We start from the raw sequence: 20,018 nt of genomic DNA, 5'->3' as shown, positions 1-20,018 counted from the left end.
ATATTTACTTATTATTAGTTTCAAACTCATTTTAAATGTCACAACTTTTCAGGGTTTGTGCTCCTAGGCTTGAGGTTTCAAAGTATAAATGCAAATTGACATGCCCTATACTTAATGGAAAAGAAAATGAGAGGTCTGGATTAAAGATTTTTTCCCCTCTGTAATAAATGGAGAAATTGGTTGCTAGTGAATTGGTAGAGTAGTGATGTGCCAATCTCTGCTTTTTTGAGGTAATGGGGGGCTGGAGGCCAAAAGATCTTGGCAACAACTCATCTGAGGCGTATTAGTGTGCAGGCACATCTCTAGTTTTTCTTTCTTTCTTTTTTTTTTAACTACAGTGATTCTTATTTATCATTTTTAATATTAGCTGATTATTCCAATTAGTAACAATACCATAATATAGCTCCCTTATGTATACTGTGTAGCAAGACACTCACCTTTGTAACTTCTGTAAGGTATCTCATCAGCCAGTTCTGAAGGAGTATTATTAGATGTTGAGTGCTTCAGACTACTTTTCAGGAAGGGAATTCTTACCAAGCTCCAGCAGTGATTTGATATTTGGATTTATTCATTCATTTATTTATTTTGGTGTGATGTGCTCCCACAATAATGTGCTTATGTCAGAACTCCAGTTGAGTGTCCTCTCTTGGCCACTCACCAGACTGCTTTGAGGGGACCCAGCTGCTGGCTTCTGTCTCAATACACTCTGGAGTCTGAACAGAACTATAATCCCTTTCTTAGGGCCTTTGGGTGTGCACTTTTCAGGGTGTACATCATGCAGCCCACTGCCCAGTCCCTGGAACCAGTGCTGGCCTCTGAGGCTCTCCCTGTAGCTTAAATACATCATCTCCCAGAACTCCGCCTGAGCCTTCTAATTTACCTCTTCAAGGGACATGTGCGCTGTATGCTACCCCTATCACACACATTTTGCACAGAATTCTAATGCAGTTTTTTTTTCTTTAATAACATGAGAAATACACAGATATATACGAAAATAAACCATACTCTTATGTTCCTGCCCTCAATTTCCTCAGCACTCCAGAGCTAGGTCAGGGTCATCTGGGGCTGTCCAGGGTCCTTCTATTTCAGTGCATGAGTTAGGTTCCAAAATATAGAGCCTTCTCTGCCAGCTCACCTACTATGACCATTGCTGGTCCATTCACTTCCCTTCTGCACAAACTTCCTGCATGTGTCTCCAAGTCCCACCCCAACGTTTATGACCTCCTGCTTTTGTCACCTCTGTCTCTTTGTCCTGCTTGGGAAATTTCGACACTCTAACCCTCCAGCCTTCTGTTGAGCGAAGTCATAGAGAACTGTTGTTCGCCCCAGGTAGGGCCTATTCAGGTGCTGATAGTGCTTGCCTTTAGGATATTTTGCCTACTCTGGGAGGTGCATGCTTAAAGGCTTGTCAGCAATTTTCAAACTAACAATTTAACCAGAATTTGTAAGTTATACATAAGTCCCCCAAATCATCACAGCTTGCTCACAAAAAAGTTAAAAACCTTAAAACTAATGATATAATAAAATAATGATTGTTGCCATATGTGCGTGGTGACAGTAAAGTGCTCTTTCTTGAGATTTAACTTACAAATGAGTTTTGTGCCTTTCATTTTAAAACATACTGATTTCAAATACGCATAACCAAAATAACCTAATACATAAAACTGTATTTGGGGAAAAACAGATGACGTAGTAATATCATGTGGTGATGATGATTATGATACTTTTTCCATTCCACTAGTATCTCGGAAGTATGTTAAACAGCTGCTGCTAACGTTAGACATTTTTAAATCAGCAAGTCTGGATAATTTGCCTCCAAGAGTTTTAAAAAAGCTGGCTGAGGACCTGGCTGGACCATTAATGTTGATATTCAATAAGTCTCGGAACACCAGAAAACTGAAGGAAATTAATTTTGTGCCAATATATAAAAAGTGTAAATGGGATGACCAGGGTAGTTATAGTTCTTTCAGTCTGACATCGATCCTGGGTAACATAACTGAGTGGCTGATGCTGTTGTTTATTTTCCATAGACCCATGGAATTAATTTAATTAAGAATTAAAGGAGGGTAATGTAATGAATGTTAATCAACATGGGTCTATGGAAAATAAATCCTGTCAACCTAACTAGATATTTTTATTTTAATGAGATTACAAGGTTGATAGAGGTAATAGTATTGCTATAATATACTTAGACTTCTGTAAGACATTTGACTTGGTACCTCATAACATTTTGATTAAAAAACTAGAAAGATATAAAATTAACATGGCACACATTAAATGGATTAAAAACTGACTTAACTCATGGGTCTCAAAATGTAATTGTAAATGGGGAATCATCATTGAACCAGTGTGTTTCTACTGGAGCCCCCCAGAAATTGATTCTTGGCCCAATGCTATAACATTTTTATCAATGGCCTGGAATAAAGCATAAAATCATCACTGATAACATTTGCAGATGACACACACATTCGGGGAATAGTAAATAATGACAAGAACAGATCACTAATATAGAGTGATCTGGATTGCTTGGTAAGCTAGGCACAAGCAATTATGCATTTTAATATGGCTAAATGTGTACATCTAGGAACAAAGAATGTAAGCCATACTTACAGGATGCGGGGACTCCATCGTGGGAAGCAATGGTGGTGAAATATTTCTGGGATTGTAGTGGATAATAGCCTGAACATACGCTCCCAATGTGATACTGTAACCAAAAGGGCTAATGTGATTCTTGACTACCGAAAAAGGGGAATCTCAAGTAGGTGTAGAGAAGTTATGTTAATTCTATATTTGGCACTGCTGCTGGAATACTGTGTCCAGTTCTGGTGTCTACAATTCAAGAAGGTGTCCACAGTTCAGAGAAGAGCCATGAGAATAACTGCAGAATTAGAAAACATGCCCTATAGTGATAAAGTAAATTAATGGACACGTCAATCTAACAGAGAAAGGTGTATAACACAATCTAATGGCTGGAAGGTCAATATAGACAAAATCAGATTGGAAATATGGTGTAAATTTTTAACAGTGAGTGTTATTAACCACTGGTTGTGGTGGATTCTATATCAGTAACAATTTTAAGATCAAGATGAAATATTTTTTCTAAAATATATGCTCTAGGAATTATTTTGGGGAAGTTCTATGGCTTGTGATATACAAGATGTCAGACTAGATGATCACAATTGTCCTTGAAATCTATGAAAACATAAGAGATCTTTTGCAGTGGCTGGCACTTCTAAAGTCCTCTATAGCTCTTAAAATTTAAGTAAGCATATACAGTTTTCACAAGTCTTATCAGTTCCCTTACTAAACTTGTAGCCATTCTGAATTATTCAGGTTCTTTTTCACTTTCGAGGGCATCTCTCTCATGTGCTGACAATCATCTCCTTTTGGGGCGGGGGGATATCAATAAATATTGACTAGATCAGCAGTTCCCAAATTTCATTGGTTCTTACCATCTTCTTAGATTGATACTTGAAGAACCACATGCAAATTCTTCTTTTTTGTGCACATTTATTTTAGGCCTTATTAGGCTTCGCTTAGTATTTCCAGGTTTCAGAGTAGCAGCCGTGTTAGTCTGTATCCGCAAAAAAAACAGGAGTACTTGTGGCACCTTAAAGACTAACAAATTTATTGTAGCATGAGCTTTCGTGAGCTAAAGCTCACTTCTTCGGATGCATAGAATGGAACACACAGGAGATATTTATACATACAGAGAACACCTGTTGGTATGCATACTTCCACCTTTTCATGTTCTCTGTATGTATAAATATCTCCTGTCTGTGTGTTCCATTCTATGCATCCGAAGAAGTGAGCTTTAGCTCACGAAAGCTCATGCTACAATAAATTTGTTAGTATTTCCAGACTCTCTAGTATTATAAATGCTTCCCCGCCTCCCCCCCGCAACCTAAAATGTTTGATTTATAACATCCATTTTAACCATCTCAGGTTTTCAGACTGCAGCAAAAAGAAATGCAATAAAGCGTCCATTATTATTATTATTAGTCTTTTGTGTTACTCAAATTACAAGAAACAAATGTCATAAATGAAGCCCGATTTATTTTGGCATAGACCTGACTTACATTCAGAGGCTTTGCTTTTTAACTTGTATAATTTGAGTTTGAAATTCCTGTTAATTACGTGGATTATTGCTGAATATGAGCCAAAGTTCACTTTACTTCCCTTTTTAAAAAGTGTCAACAGAAAAAATACAAAACATTTTGAGTAACTCTTGCTTAAAAATGAAAAGTGCCATTAACGAGAAGTGTGTGTGTGTGTAGGGAGACGGGGGTGTCAGAGTCTTGGATGGGAGTGGGGGCCTTTATCTGGGCATCAGGCAGCTTCCACTCCAGGAGGCCTCTTGCTCCTCAGCGGCTACACTGTCTCCCAAGCAGGGCCACTGGGTACCTGCAATGCTGGGCAAGCTACACAGGAGCTCCTCTTAGCAGGGAGGAGGCTCAAATTACAGCCAGCTACTCTGTTGCTGAAGAGCCACGTGATTAAGGTTGCCACTCAGTTGGGTTTTACCCAGACAGTCTGGTTTTTGGCTTCTGTGTCTGGGTGCTGTTCAGGGTTGCCAGGTGCCTGGTTTTCAATTGGAAAATCTGGTCGAAAAGGGGATCTGGCAACCCTAAATGGCACCCAAACCAAAAGTCCGGTTACTGCGGAGCAGGAGGAAGCGCTGGGTCACTAATCCACGCCTGACCTTACCCAGCCTGGGCTGCTTCCTACCTGCAGGCAGGCAGGCTTCTTGAGATGATCCAGTGAGCAACGGGGGGGAGGGGGGGAGAGAGAGAGAGGAAAGAGCAATGGGGATGTAGTCTCAGGGGAAGAGGGCGTGGGGCCTTGGGGGAAGAGGCAGGGTGGGGTCTCGGGTATGGTTACCAGCAGTTAGAAAGATGGTAACCCTATGGGTTATTCTCTTCAGACCTGTAGTCAGACTTTTACCCACTGGACCTGACTGGCTTCCTGTCCCACTCCCCTGCCCAACTTCCCTGTGGAGACAGGAGGGAATTCCCCATGCATCCTCTGCCTCCCAGGCCTGCAGGGACCAGGCTACAGCCTCTGCAGGGCAAAGAATATAGAGAAAGCTCCTGCTCTGCTACAGCGGTGGGGGTGGGGATAGAGGGGCTTTGATCTCTGGGTTCCCTGCTTCGGAAACAGCCCTATATGCCTGCATCTTTTCGAACGAAAGGCTCTCTGGTTTTGAGATATGGAACTTTGTAGTTCTCCTCAGTTGCTTCAGCTATGTGGCTCAGCACAAGCTGAAGGCTAGGCTTAGCAGAAAGCCATCCAGATGTACACCAGATGAGTATAACACCCATCTGCACACAAGACACTACTAAATAAAGTGACTATGCTGGCATGATCAGTGAGTCTTTCACAATTATGGCTGAAAGCAGTCAGGAGTGTACATTTTGCTTCTTGGGCATTTTCTGGTGCGCTGTAATTCATGTGGCAACTTTTCATGTGAAAAAGAAAGATTTATTAAAGAGGTTTTGCTACATTGCTTCCAACAATCTCACAAAGCACCACTGGTACACACATTACGTTTGAGACCCCCTAGATGCTTTAGTGATGGACACATTAGAACAGGGGTAGGCAACCTATGGCACACGTGCCGCCTTCGGCACGCGAGCTGATTTTCAGTGGCACACTCACTACTTGGGTCCTGGCCACCGGTCTGGGGGGGCTCTGCATTTTAATTTAATTTTAGATGAAGCTTCTTAAACATTTTAAAAACCTTATTTACTTTACATATAACAATAGTTTAGTTTTATAGATATAGATAGAAAGAGACCTTCTAAAAACATTAAATGTATTACTGGCACACAAAACCTTAAATGAGAGTGAATAAATGAAGACTCGGCACACCACTTCTGAAAGGTTGCCGACCCCTGCATTAGAAGTACCTGAGGAAGAGAGTGAATTGAGATGATTGCTTATTTCCATATCTTATTTCTTATTCCTCTGTGGTTTTGGGTGGGTTAATGCAGCCCTTGTTAAACATTATCCTCAACTTGTTGAAAAGATTATCAAAGAAAACATTACATCTAGCAACCTGAAATTCCTCACAGATTTATAGAAATGTTCTGTCAGCACATTCCAGGGAATCTAGCAGGCATGGTATTTCAGTATCTTCTCATTAGTGGCTTATATAGTTATAAAAATCTGAATTATAAAATTTGAAATTGATAAACTTTTTTAATTATTTTTTTTTACAATAGCACATATACTGGATTTTTATTGAACTCAGTCTCCTGCCTTCCACGTTGCCACTGTCCTTAGATGCTTGGAGACTGGCCAAGCAGAACTACTCATTCTGCTAACAGGGTGTGTTTTACAAGCAGATGAGCAATGTTGACAGCATATTTTTTGTCTATATAATGCACGCGATTCTGCTAAATGTAATGCATTTCCCCAAAAACTTCCCAAGGACAGCACACCTAGCCCAGTTTCTGATGACTTACTTTCCCTCCTGTTCCCACCTCTCTACAGATTAACACACACGTTGTGATATTATATCAATAAACTTAGTGCATTTCTCTCAAAAACAAAGAATTCTAGTAGAGTTCATTTAATGTACATTTCTTTTTGCTCACTTTCATGGGTATAGTTAGGAGATGCTGTTTGATTTAACTGGGAAAACAAATTAATACTTTCCCCATTCTGCTGCTAGTTTCCTCAGTATGCATATATTGTCATCATCATGATTAACAATCACTAAAAATGACATGATGCTTCAGACGTGTAGAAAAGACACATTCACTACCATGAAGAGTTTATAGTCTAAAATAGACAACGCCAATAAAAATAAAACCTGGCATGGTATCTTACAAAAGGTAGGCATGGGGGAGATGAGAAGGTAGGGAGAAGTAAAAATTTTAGGGGAGGGATTTGAAGGAGATGAGAGTGACTGTTCCAGGCATAAGGGACAGAGCCTTATGAGTTGTGAAGCAAGAAGTGGGGCAAAGGGGAAGGGCAGTCAAGCAAGAGGTTTGGGAGGAATGCAGTGAGAGTGGGAGAAAATGCGTCCACTATAATGTTCCTTTAGTGCTGTAACCTAAATTCCCCAGCACTGCAGGAGCTGTTAGTGTGGAACATTAACCCTGTGTTTGTGTGTGCACCTGGATTTATTCCCATAAAATGGTACTGAGAGCAGAGATGTAAATGGAAGCAAGATTGAGTCCATCAATAAGCTTTGCTCCAGTTTACCCTTGAAAAATGCAGACCATCAGAAGTAGTACCTCTTCCCCCTCATCTTGAGCTGATAAGTGAACATTATTTCTGAAGCCTCTGACAAAAATTTCATACCGATTGTGAACAAATCTGTCTACATGGCCAGCTCAGATGAAAGGGCCCAAGGACTGAAATGATTAGATAGTCCAGTTTAGTTCAAAGTACAGGTTGGTGGTAATTGCTCTTTGGCAGATGTGAACTACCTGAAGTTGCTGGAAGAGGAGGAAATGGACTAGTTTGTTGGAGTTTCGACTGCTGGCACAGAGTCATGTCTAATCTGAAGTAGAATACCTGCTCAGAATTCAGCATTATGGCATAAGTGGCACTTATGCTTATACCAAGCTGTTCTGATCCCTTCTTTAGATAAGAGCTTGAAACATGCTACAGATTTTACTTCTAGTACATAGGATTTATTCCTGAATAAAATTCTCTTCATTTCAAAATCAAAATGTTGGCAATTCTGGCCTATTTTCTAGACAAGAATGTGGTCTTAAAACCTAGTTCTATTGTAGTTTTTCCCTGTTCAATTTAGGCAACCAAAGTGTTAGAAAGCAGTTTTGCAAGAATTGTATTTATACTGATTTTACTCATGATTTTACTCAATCTCAAAAAACTGGGGTTTTATAGCCTATATCCACTCCATTTTCATAAATGAAACTGAATACATAACTACCTAAAGCAAAACAATATCGAACAGGTTTAACGGTTGATGTGGTGATAGCTCTCATATAGTTACTGATAGAAAGATAGTAATAACTAGCAACTTTAATGTCAGAAATAGTCCTTATATAAGTGACAGCAAGGATGAAGAGACTTCAGTGTTGTTGGCCAAAATTTTCAAATGTAGGTGCCTAAAGATAGACATCTACAGCCAAGTAAGTTCTTGTATAAAAGTGGCCTGATTTTTCAGTGGTGCTAACCATCTACACCAGTGTTTCTCAAACTGGGGCTGCCGCTTGTTTAGGGAAAGCCCCTGGTGGGCCGGGCCGGTTTGTTTACCTGCCCTGTCCACAGGTCCAGCCGATCGTGGCTCTCGCTGGCCGCAGTTCGCCGCTGCAGGCCAATAGGGGCTGCTGGAAGCGGTGGCCAGTAAGTCCCTCGCCCCAAGCATGTGCTTGGTTTGCTGGTGCCTAGAGCCGATCCTGTACATAGGCTAGTTATGTACACAGGTTGATCCAAATCATTTTAACAATTTTTTGAAAAATAAATAGATGTCCATAATCTTCATGGTCTCTTAACCTGACATAAGTGGAAGAAATTGAAGATATTCTTGTGTGATGATGAATCAGAGATTAGACAAGGCAATAAAACCTTATCTGGAGATTCAGCATTGAGACTTAAACAGTTATCAGGTTAATGGAAAACACAGGTTCTGTACACCTGTGCTACAAGCTGATGGAGAGGACAGTAGCGCTGTTTGAGGTAAAAAAATCACAAAATCCCTGATTTTAAGGCCTACCTACATTACAAAGACAATAGTGTAAAGAGGCTCAGTTACAACATGGCTGTTCCAAATACCTACATTGCAAGTGAGTCTCCTTCACACAGTCATATTTATAATATGGGCAGGGCCTCGAAGTAACCCTAAAACTTCATCTTTGTAAATTGTCACTTAGCCAGTCATTTCCTTCTTTTAACCTGGACTCCTCTCTCCAATAGATAGCACTTTGTCTTACTGTTCTTGTTAGTTTGATCTGTTTGTTCATTCAAAACTTTAATTTTAATATTATAGCTGGCAAGTGCCTTTGGAAATAAAAATGAAATGAAAGGGAGGCACTTTTTTGTGTGTAAGAGTATACTTGGACTGAGCAAATATACTCTACTATTTCTGTTAGGAGGATCCATGCTTAAACCAACCTGTTCTGAGACAGGCAGGCTGAAACAGCTTGCAGACATCTTCAGAACTGTAACCTGCTAAACCTGTTTGCCTCAAAAGATGCTGTTTCTGCTCAGCTTTGGAGATTAGAGGATGCCTGTAGCTTCTATTTCTTTCTTCCTGCCACTGGCTCCTCACTCCTTTTTACCTGGCTAAAGCTTCACTAACCTGGAACTTCCCCACTAGGTCAGTGGAAAAATCTATTTTGTTACAAGTTAAACTGTTCTCTTGAGGTTTTACAAAACCACAGCAGAAAAATGCATGTTTGGAGGAGCAAAACCATGTTTCAGCCTCTTCTTTCATTTGTGTTTTCTAAAAAAAGTGGTGCTGCGTGCAGCACCATGTTGGCAAATGAGTATCATGTGTACTGGAAGGAGGTAGGATTGTGTGCGTGATGACATGTGCATTTTTTAATTTGAGAAGTCAGTGCCAGCCATGCTTTTTCTGAGCCAAGACAGTATCATCTGAACAAGGAATCAGAGCTACTCTGTAACAATGCAGATAATTTTGTTTTTCATTGCTGTTACTCTTTTTTGAGGCAATGGATGCTAGTTGCTTGTAATAGAAGCCACAAAATTTCCTCATTCAGGTTGAACTCTTTCCTATTACTCTTGAACAATATTCTGGGCAAGATCTCATTTGTCCCTCCTCTTGGTTATTGGGGTTACTGTTTCCTCTAATGGTCACTATCACCACAGTTATTGTCCACTTGAAGAAGGTGAACAGTTTCCTGAAATAAATGACACTATGTAAAATTGCCTGACAGGAGGTACTTCTAGAACAAATGTCAAAGGTTGTGCAGAAATGGAAACGAGTATACCATTTTGGTGTCCTGAGTATTGTGCTTTGATCTCCAGTCATTTTGGGGAGCATCCTATTTTTTTCTCTTTTCATTTTAGTACTCATGTGGATAGCTTGTAAATAGGTGAGAGGATTCCACAGAAGCTGGGAATGGGTAACAGGGGACAGATCACTTGATGATTACCTGTTCTGTTCATTCCCTCTAACGCACCTGGCATTGGCTACTGTTGGAAGACAGGATACTGGGCTAGATGGACCTTTTGTCTGACCCAGTATGGCTGTTCTTATGTTCTTAAGGCATGTTGTCTGTGAACATCCGCAGACTTAGACCAAATCCCTTCCAATTCCTTCACCCTATGGAAACTCTTCAAAAAATGTCCAATAGGCTTTCAGTGACAATAGTGCTAGTGCTTTGAATTTGATCACATGTATACTTGGGGCAACCTGCAGCTAATAAAGTAGCTAATGCAAACACAGCTTCTGGTATTGTGATCTTGACACAACTTTCAACCTTAGCAGTGTCAGAACTGGTCAATATTTCAACGAGGGACCTCCAAAGAAAAGCCAATGTGTTCCAGGAAGTGGTGCTGTTAATTTAGAAGCTGATCCTCTTTCTTTAGAGACAGTAATGAACCCATGCCCTGGCATCATGAGAGGAGCTGTGCAGCTGGAATTAACGTCTTTCTGATGAGTCATTAAAAATGAAGTGCTAACCACTTGTTAAAGATCTCATAGCACTGTTTAGAAGAGATGGGGTATTTGGCCCTGATTAAATTCTACTTTGAGAAACTACCACTTGTCGTATATCATTTCTCCTGCAGATTGAAGTGGATGTAGCATTCTCTCACTATTTGTCCTAAATGATTATGTAATGTTTCTGTGCACGGTTAAACAGCTACTTCATTCCACCCCAGAGGACAGTTGCATTTCATTGTGTCGATGTAAAGTGGCTATGTTGTGGCTTTTGTTGAGGTTGGGAGTGGTGGTTGGTGGAGACTGGGTCAGTGTACTCAGGAGAGGCAACTGTTACCAGTTCTTTAAAAGAGTGCAGTTGCACTCTCTGTGGTGTCAGCCTCAGAGTAATAATGCGTACAGAAAGGGATGTGGGGCATTGAGCAGGCCCAGGTCACTTCCCATTTTGCCTACTACTACTACTTTAATGATATGGAGCACATCTGACTGTGCTAGTGCATGTGCACAGAGGAATTGCAAGGAAGCTTCCTGCACTTTCTCCTTCCTTTGTGCACCCAAACAAGCAACCACAATTTGATCTGTACTTTTGTAAAGTAATTTGGTGTCCTTTGGGATGAAAGGCATTGCATAAATATAAGCTGCTATTATCATCAACACATTGCATTATTGCTCCAGATAAGAAGTTTCAATTAATCTCCTCTATCAGTTTGGGCTTGCAGCTCCAAAAAATTATGAACTAGTGATTTCTCTATCTTATTACTTCTTTTTGTCATCATAGTTAACTCAGCCCACACATTACTATTTAATCTCACAGACTCTGCTCTCTCTGTGGTTATGCTGTCAGAAGAAAGGTGGTGTCTCCTACGGTACTGCACACACAAAAGCTTATACCCAAGAATTTAGGCTTTTAAGCAAAGGTGTATAGCTGAATTTAACCCTTAAGACTGAAAAGAAATACTTTCCTTAACTGAATTATCTCCCTGAGTCTTAGTAAAAGATCCTGTGTTGAAGTCAACATAGTGTTTCAATGAACATTTTTCAAAATGGGGGAGGGGGGAAGCTTTAAAGAGAAAAATATGTATAGCTTTTAAACTTTTCTTCGAGTGGTTGCTCATGTCAATTCCATTCTAGGTGTGTGTGTATGCCATCGTGCACAGTTGGAGACTTTTGCCTTAGTGGTTGGCTGTGGTGACCTCTGGAGTGCCGCACTCATGTGTCAGTATATCAGGCGCTACCAGCCCTATGCCCTCTCAGTTCTTCCATACCACCCGTAGTGGTTAGTCAGAGCTCCTCTTTTCCTTGCTTCGCAAATGGTCAGCAGTTTCTTTCCCTTTTGACTTAGTGGTCCAGCTGTAAATAGTTTTGTTTATTGTAGATAAGATAATAAGTAGCAGTTAAGTACTTTAGTTAATTAGTTAGGGTCCTGGTGGGGACTTTGCCCCAGATGAGGCATGCCCTGGTCGTTGGGTTTTAAGCCCTGGGCTGAGTGTAATCTGCTTGTGCAGGCTAGTGACCTGCATGGCAGCTGTCTGAAGTGCCTGGGGGAATCCCACATCAAAGAAAAGTGTCGCATCTGTAAGAACTTTCATCCCAGGACACGTCCTCACGTCACTCTCCGCCTAACCTCAGAGCCGTCCTGGCCGGATGCACACAGCACTTGGTCCTCAGTTTGTGGCGCACTCCCAGCACTAGGCTCTACCTGGCACCGATTCCCTTTGCCAGTGCCCAAGAAGTCTTAAGAAGCACAACCCAGCACTGAGCAAGACAGACCAAGGGGCATTGGGTAAAGGACCCTGTTTGGGCCACCCGCCCATGCCAGAGTTGGAAGGGGACACTTATCATAGAATATCAGGGTTGGAAGGGACCTCACGAGGTCATCTAGTCCAACCCCCTGCTCAAAGCAGGACCAATCCCCAGACAGATTTTTGCCACAGATCCCTAATGGTCCTCTCAAGGATTGAACTCACAACCCTGGGTTTGGCAGGCCAATGCTCAAACCACTGAGCTATCCCTCCCCCCCAAGGGAACCTCCTATCCCCCTATGTGATCCGCCACTGACTCCGGGGAGTGGTAGGTGATCCAGACCGATGGAGGAGTCAACATCTTCCCAGCTCCTGGCGCCCAGAAAGCAAAGGACTCTCTCACCGCAGCCAGCATGCGGGCAGCACTGGACCTGGCAAAGGCTCCCTACAAGGGCAAGCCAGCCATGAAAGCCTCCCAGAAGGGAAGTGAACGCTGATGATCTCCGGAGCCGAGGCAGAGCTTTTTGTCATCACGCCTCTGGTCTCCGCATCAGCCCAGGTCACCGGTTTGCCACAACAGATTGCCGGCACTGCGCTCCCAGTATCTGTCTTTGTGTCAAGACTTGCCCAGAGAGAAGTACCGGTCATCATCTGGTCGGCACCGGTCATCCTCATGCCGACCCTCTGCATGCCGTCGATCGCTGTCATCTAGATGATGGGCACTCTCCTCAACAAAGCGCCGCTCCCCCTACTCCTGGTCTGCCTACTCGAGGCACCTGTCACCCATGTCGATGGTTAGCCGCAAGATTCAGGTGTCGACGGCCCTGCCATGGTCACCGGATGAGGATTCCTCTGGCACGGAGAGGGAGTTCAGCCCTTCGCTGAGACAGCACCGTCATGACTGGGCTCCTGAGGCTGTGTCCAGCTCAGCGATACCGTCCTGGAAGCATGGCCAGTGGCCGGCACAATGGCCTTACTGGAATGCCTGGGGTGTGCTGGTTATGCCAATGCCCCGTCTCACCAATTGTTGGTCGCTGCACTGGACAATCACCGAATGGCACTGGGCTGGTGCGCAAAGTGGAGGGACAGGTGCCCACCCTACGGCCCCCTCCCCACTCGGGGAATGATGCCCCAGGCCCTCCCCCAGTGGTTCAGTTATACTCATCCTCTCCAGATGAGGCTGTGGCGGAGCTCCTTCACGCTAGCTCACCAGACAACTTTAAGGAGCACCAAGCCCTGCTCCGAAGTGTGGACACTAACTTAGGCCTAGAGGCGGAAGAGATGGTGGAGCAATCAGACACTTTGTTTAATGTGCTCTCTGCATCCACCCCTGCATGCACTCCCAGTGCACGAAGGGGTCCTAAAGATTACCAAAGCCCTCTGGTAAGCCCTGTCCTCAAGCCTGCTCACTTCCAAGAGGGCTGAGAAAAAGTATTTCGTCCCTGCCAAGGGGTTTGAATACTTATACACCCCCCCGCTCCCCTCCCCCCCCAGTGTCATTAGTTGTTTGTTTCAGCGGCCTACGAGAGAGACAAGCAAGGGCATTCTAGTTTCACTCCCCAAGAATGAGGAGGCCAAGAGACTAAAACTTTTCTGGCTTTCAGTGACAATACATATACTCTCCTTGCTTACTCTCCAGAAACAAAAAACAAACAAAAAAAAAAAACCAAACACACACACAAGATGGGACTTCTTGGGAAATTAATAGTTTTAATATGTGTATAGTAATAAATTCCAACAAAAATATTGCCTTGATTCAGGGGAATACACTTAAGCATATGTTTAACTCCCATTAAATTCAATGGGTCTTAAGCACATCCTTAGAGTTAAGAACATGTTTAATTGCTTTCCTCACTTGGGATCTATGTGCACAAACTACTTCATGTTTGCAGCCCTTTTTTTGTTTTTGATGTGATGGGTATTTTAGCTATTTATCTCAGTAAACTCAAGTGTCTCCAAAAGCAAAAGAATATATCCAAGGGTTATGTAAAAATGAAGAACTGGTGTACTAATTTATTACTGTGTGAAACCTTTTTATTTCTGGTTGCATTTCCAGGAGGAAAGCATTGTCCTTAAAAAACCCACACACTCCAAAAAACCACTGTTTGCTAAAATACAATGTTGATAGCCGTTGTGTTTAATATTAGCCTGCTTTTTTGGGGGGGGCTAAATACATTTTTTGCCATTCTTTTCCTCTCTGAGTAATTTTTAAAAGTCCTTCCAACTCCTTTTTGAAAGCATATGGGTGTTCTTTGAACACTTACCATGCATCTCATAATTTACACTAATCTTGTGTTGGAGAAAAATTTAGAGAACTTTAAAAAAAAAATACAGTGTTAAACACAATGTTTTGTTGCAAATAATTAGGTTAATTATTGACAGATGACACTGCTAGCTTCTTGAGAGGAGGCATTAACCTCAGTTGTTATGATGGCACCAGTGATTTAAAGTCTTCATTGGAGATTTTGTCTGCCTTGCTGGCTCCATGGGGGAAAAGAGATTCTGTGGTCAAGGGCACTCTAAGCTGATGAAAATTTGACCTTGAGCAAGTCACTTACTCTCTCTGTTTTTCAGTTCCACTTCTGTAAAGTGAGGATACTACTTTCAAAGAGCCAAACAGGCTGATAATTGCAAAGATAATTCTGAGTCATGTATCTTGTGTACACTGAGGAGTTCTTTTGTCAAACTGTCCCAGTGTTGCAATAGCACTATTATGGCTCCACTGGCACTAGCCCCCAGCAATTTTACTGTGGTGTCATGTAACCCATCTTAGAGCAGTGATAGAGGTGGCAGGTTTGTATAGTTTTTGGTGGTGCCCAGAATGGGTCCAAGTCCTGCCCCGCCGCCACATCTGCCTAAGGCTTAGTGAGGGAGTTCGGGTGTGGAAGGGGTGCAGGCTTAGGGATGGAGTTTGGGTGCTGGTTGCAGGCTCTGGGCTGGGGCAGGGGGTTGGGATGCAGGAGGGATTCAGGGTCTAGGAGGGAGTTTGGGTGCTGGGTGCAGAGTCTGGGCTGGGACGGGGGCTGGGGTGCACAAGGGGGTTTGGGGTGCGGGCTCTGGGAGGGAGCTTGTGTGCTGGGCGTGGGATCTGGGCTGGGACGAGGTGCATGAAGGGGTGCAGAAGGGGGTTTGGGATGCTGGGTGCGGGCTCTGGAAGGGGGTTTGGGTGCTGGGTGTGGGCTCTGGGCTGGGACACAGGGTGGGGATGTGGGGCATGTGGCTGGGCTGGGGATGAGGTGTTTGGGGAGTAGCAGGCAGGTTGGGACAGGGGGCCAGAGAGGATGACTCCCCCCAGCCCTCTCCCTGCTGGCAGCAGCGAGCTCCAGGGGGGGGGAGGGGTAGTGGGGCCCCTCCCCGCCATGACACTAACCTAAGCCCCTGCCCCTAGCTGCTGCTCAGGAGGTTGAGCCAGGATAAGCCCTTGGAGTCGACTCGGAGTTGCCTACCGGGGGACGGGGGGCTGCCATGTGCCTCCTCCCCCTCCCTCCACCCTCCCTCCGCAGGTGCAGCAGCCGCCTCAGCCTGCCCTGGCACCACTCCCTTGTAGTCGGCCATGGTAGCGGCTGGCAAGGGAGCACAGTGCAGAGCTGCAGGGGGCAGCTGCCCAGGGCAGGCACGGATGCTGGGGGCAGGCAGGGCCGGGAGAGGCCATGGGGACGGCAGGCGGGGCCGGAGGAGAGACCTGGCCCCAAACATTGGTGGAGCCGGGCCCCCTGGGCCCTGAATTTGCTGAAGCCCGAGCACCACGAGCCTATACAACTTGACACCCCTGAGCAGTGATGGGAGAATTTGAGGAAAACCTCAATGTAGACAAGGCCCATGAGTCAGCTTTAGTAGAAAGTTACAGGCCTTAATGTTCCACAACATCCTCTGCCATGAGATTTTGTATAGCAGTTTATAAAAACATTACTTAAAGGAATCCTGTCTATTCTCTGAGCTGGAAATGAGGAGTCCTAAGGGACACCTTTAAGTCCCTTTAGAACAAAGCTGACTTAATCCAGTATTTCAATAAAGTCGGATAGTCAGTAAAGAGATCTTTAGATTGTTGGAGGCAACTATTTTCCCTAATTTGACAAACCTACATCCAAAAAATAAATCAGGCATACTCTTCTGTCAGTGTATGTTCAAACTTGATGCTCTATGTTTGTTCTTATTTTCATATGTCCAGACAGTTTCTACAGAAATTTCTGAATATTCATCTGAGAGTGAAAACCTGGAAGAAGACCAGGTGGACACAGAGTCTTCTAATTTTGGATTTAGCAAAAGGCTACAGTCAAGTTCTGAAGCAGATCTGGCACAGGCGACAGGCAGATCTGCAAGTGACTGGCTAAAATCGGCACAGGCCCTTCTGCAGACACCTAAGAAACAAGCAGATAAGACCTCAAGGACTCCAGAAGATTCTGCAAAGAAAAGGAAATTGCTGAGGTAGATTACAATTTTTTTTCAAGGAAAAACTTCAATTGAAAATATTTATCAAAACCAGTAGAATGTATTATAAGATTAATTTTCTTTTTAGAGTTAAAATTTTAAAGAAGAAAAACTTACTCAGACGCTCTCTCATCTGCTTAAAAAAAAAAAACCCACAAAAAACCAAGAAAGCATTTTCTGTCTTGAAATCAGTGAGGAAAGCGCTGGATTTTGAAGTCCAGCTCTCTACGTTTCAGTATAGTTGAGCACTTTTTATAGTGATTTAAAATGCCTTACAGACATTAATTCTATCCCCCTTCCCAGCTTTTTTAGGCCAGACTGAAGGGGTAAGTTAGCTTCAGGGTTGAAGTCAGAACAGAGGTACAGTAGAACCCTGTTTATCAAAGCCTCCATTATTAGACTCTCTGTATTAAGTGAACTACCAGCACACACAGGAATATGGGAAATTGATACTGCAGCTCTGGATGGCAGGGCTCTGGGTTTTTTTGCATTCTGTAGTATAACCACATGGTATGACTAGCCGTCAGGGGCTGATGGACCCCATCAGGTTTCAGAATTCTCTAAAGAACAAAACTCTAGATGGTGGTCCATTCTGGTGCTGTGCTGGTAGCACATCGTATCATTATCATCTTTAGTTCAAGTTGGCACGGTCTGATGAAAATCCTATGGTACTTAAGGAACTAGCTGAAGCAATCTTGGAAACATTAGCAATTATTTTTGAGAACTCATGGAAGACAGGTGAGGCCCTGGGGACTGGAGAAGGACAAACATATCACCTATTTTTAAAAAGGGGAGCAAAGAGGATACCAGGAATTCTAAACCAGTCAGCCTAACTTTGATACCTGGAAAGATACTGGAACAAATTACAGTAACCCCTCACTTAGTCGTCCCGCTTAACATTGTTATGTTGCTGATCAGTTAGGGAACATACTCATTTAAAGATGTGCAATGTTCCACTCTTGCATTGTTTGGCTGCCTGCTTTCTGCACAGCTGGCAGCCTCCCTACGCGCCCCCCCCCCCGCACGCCTTCTGCCCACCGGCAGACCCCGCAGATCAGCGCCTTCCCCCGCCTCCTGCCTGCGGCAATCAGCTGGCTTGCGGCGTTTTGGAGGCAGGAGAGAGGGGGGAGGAGCAAGGACTTGGCGCACAGTCTCCCCCTGCCTCCCGAACATCGCAAGCCAGCTGATTGCCCCGGGGAGGGGGGAGGAGCAAGGACTCGGCGGGCCTCCTCCCTCCCTCCCTCCCCTGCCTCCCGAACGTGGCAGTCAGCTGGCTTGCAGCATTTAGAAGGGAAGGGAGAGAGCCAGGATGCAGCGTGTGAAGTAAAGGGGGAGGAGGTGGGGGGGGAGAAGAGGCGGGTTAAAGGTAGAAGCTTGGGGGAAGGGGTGGAGTTGGCAGGCTGAGGGTTGAGCCCCCCACCCCTGGTGCTTGCGTAGTAGGGGAAGCTGCCCTGGAACCTAACCCCCCCATTTACATTAATTCTTATGGGGAAATTGGATTCGCTTAACATCGTTTCACTTTAAGTCACATTTTTCAGGAGCATAACTACAACGTTAAGTGAGGAGTTACTGTATTAATAGGGCTGTCAAGTGATTAAAAAATGTAGAATTATGTACAAAAAAACTGCATTCAAAAATAAAACAATGTAAAATGTTAAGAGCCTACAAATCTACTCAGTTCTACTTCTTGTTCAGCCAATCGCTAAGACAAACAAGTTTGTTTACATTTACAGGAGATAATGCTGCCCACTGCTTATTAACAGTGTCACCTGACAGTTAGAACAGGTGTTCACATGGCACTGTTGTAGCCGGCATTGCAAAGTATTTGTGTCAGATATGCTAAACATTCATATGCCTCTTCATACTTCTACCACCATTCCAGAGGACATGCATCCATGCTGATGACGGGTTCTGCTTGATAACAATCCAAAGCAGTGCGGACTGACACATGTTCATCACATGAGTCAGATGCCACCAGCAGAAGGTTGATTTTCTTTTTTGGTGGTTTGAGTTCTGTAGTTTCCACATCAGAATGTTGCTCTTCTAAGACTTCTGAAAGCTTGCTCCACACCTTGTGCCTCTCAGATTTTGAAAGGCACTTCAGATTCTTAAACCTTGGGTCGAGTGCTGTAGCTATCTTTAGAAATCTCACTTTGGCATTTTCTTTGCATTTTGTGAAATCTGCAGCGAAAGTGTTCTTAAAAATGAACATATGCTGGGTCATCACCTGAGACTGCTAGAATGTGAAATATATGGCAGAATGTGGGTAAAACAGAGCAGGGGACATACAAGGAGCTCAGTCACAAATTTAATTAACAATTTTTTTTAACGTGCATCATCAGCATGGAAGCATGTCTTTTTGGAATGGTGGCCAAACCATAAAGTGGCATATGAATGTTTAGCATATCTGACATGTAAATACTTTGCAGTGCTGGCTACAAAAGTGCCATGCCAAATGCCTGTTCTCACTTTCAGGTGACATTGTAAAGAAGAGGGCAGCATTATCTCCGGTAAATGTAAACAAACTTGTTTGTCTTAGTGATTGGCTGAACAAGAAGTATGACTGAGTGGGCTTGTAGGCTCTGAAGTTTTACATTGTTTTGTTTTTGAGTGCAGTTATAAAACAAAAAAAAAATCTACATTTGTAAGTTGCACTTTCATGACAGAGAGATTGTACTACAGTACTTGTCTGAGGTGAATTAAAAAATACTATATCATTTTTACAGTGTAAATATTTGTAATAAAAATATACACTTTAATTTCAATTACAACACAATATAATATATATGAAAACTGTAGAAAAATATCCAAAATAGTTAATAAATTTCAATTTAACAGTGCGATTAAAACTGTGATTAATCATGATTTTTTTTTTTTAGTTAATTGTGTGAGTTAACTGCGATTAATCGACAGCCCTAATTATTAAACAATCCTCTAAGCACTGGTGGGACAGCAGGAGGGAGGGAAGAGTACCCCTGCCGCACCCTCCTCAATAGATACATGATGCCTTTCACATAACAAGTCTCTGAGTGCAATCCCCCCCCCCCCCCAAATTAAAAACACTTTAACACCATTATAAATGCTGGAGGCAAAGCGGGGTTTGGGGTGGAGGTTGACAGCTCGTGACCCCCCATGTAATAACCTCATGACCCTCTGAGGGACTATTGGGGCATTTTTCTTCGCCTCTAACTTAGGCATTTTCATATTTATCCATCTGAGAATAAGATCATCTGAAAAAATCA

At 43.3% G+C, this 20,018-nt stretch overlaps 1 protein-coding gene across 2 annotated transcripts in view; it reads left to right on the top strand.

Moving 5' to 3' along the window:
- The window catches only part of SPIDR (scaffold protein involved in DNA repair), a 330,087-nt gene that overhangs the window by 89,177 nt on the left and 220,892 nt on the right, over positions 1 to 20,018 (top strand). For both annotated transcript variants that reach the window (XM_045004445.1, XM_045004444.1), the window contains exon 6: positions 16,517 to 16,773. In XM_045004445.1, coding sequence (XP_044860380.1) covers positions 16,517 to 16,773 — 257 coding nt within the window. The remainder of the gene's footprint in view (positions 1 to 16,516; positions 16,774 to 20,018) is intronic.

Source organism: Mauremys mutica, chromosome 2 (assembly GCF_020497125.1).
Source record: "Mauremys mutica isolate MM-2020 ecotype Southern chromosome 2, ASM2049712v1, whole genome shotgun sequence".
In the NCBI taxonomy this organism is placed as follows: domain Eukaryota; kingdom Metazoa; phylum Chordata; order Testudines; family Geoemydidae; genus Mauremys; species Mauremys mutica.
This window is presented reverse-complemented; position numbering and strand designations above follow the sequence as displayed.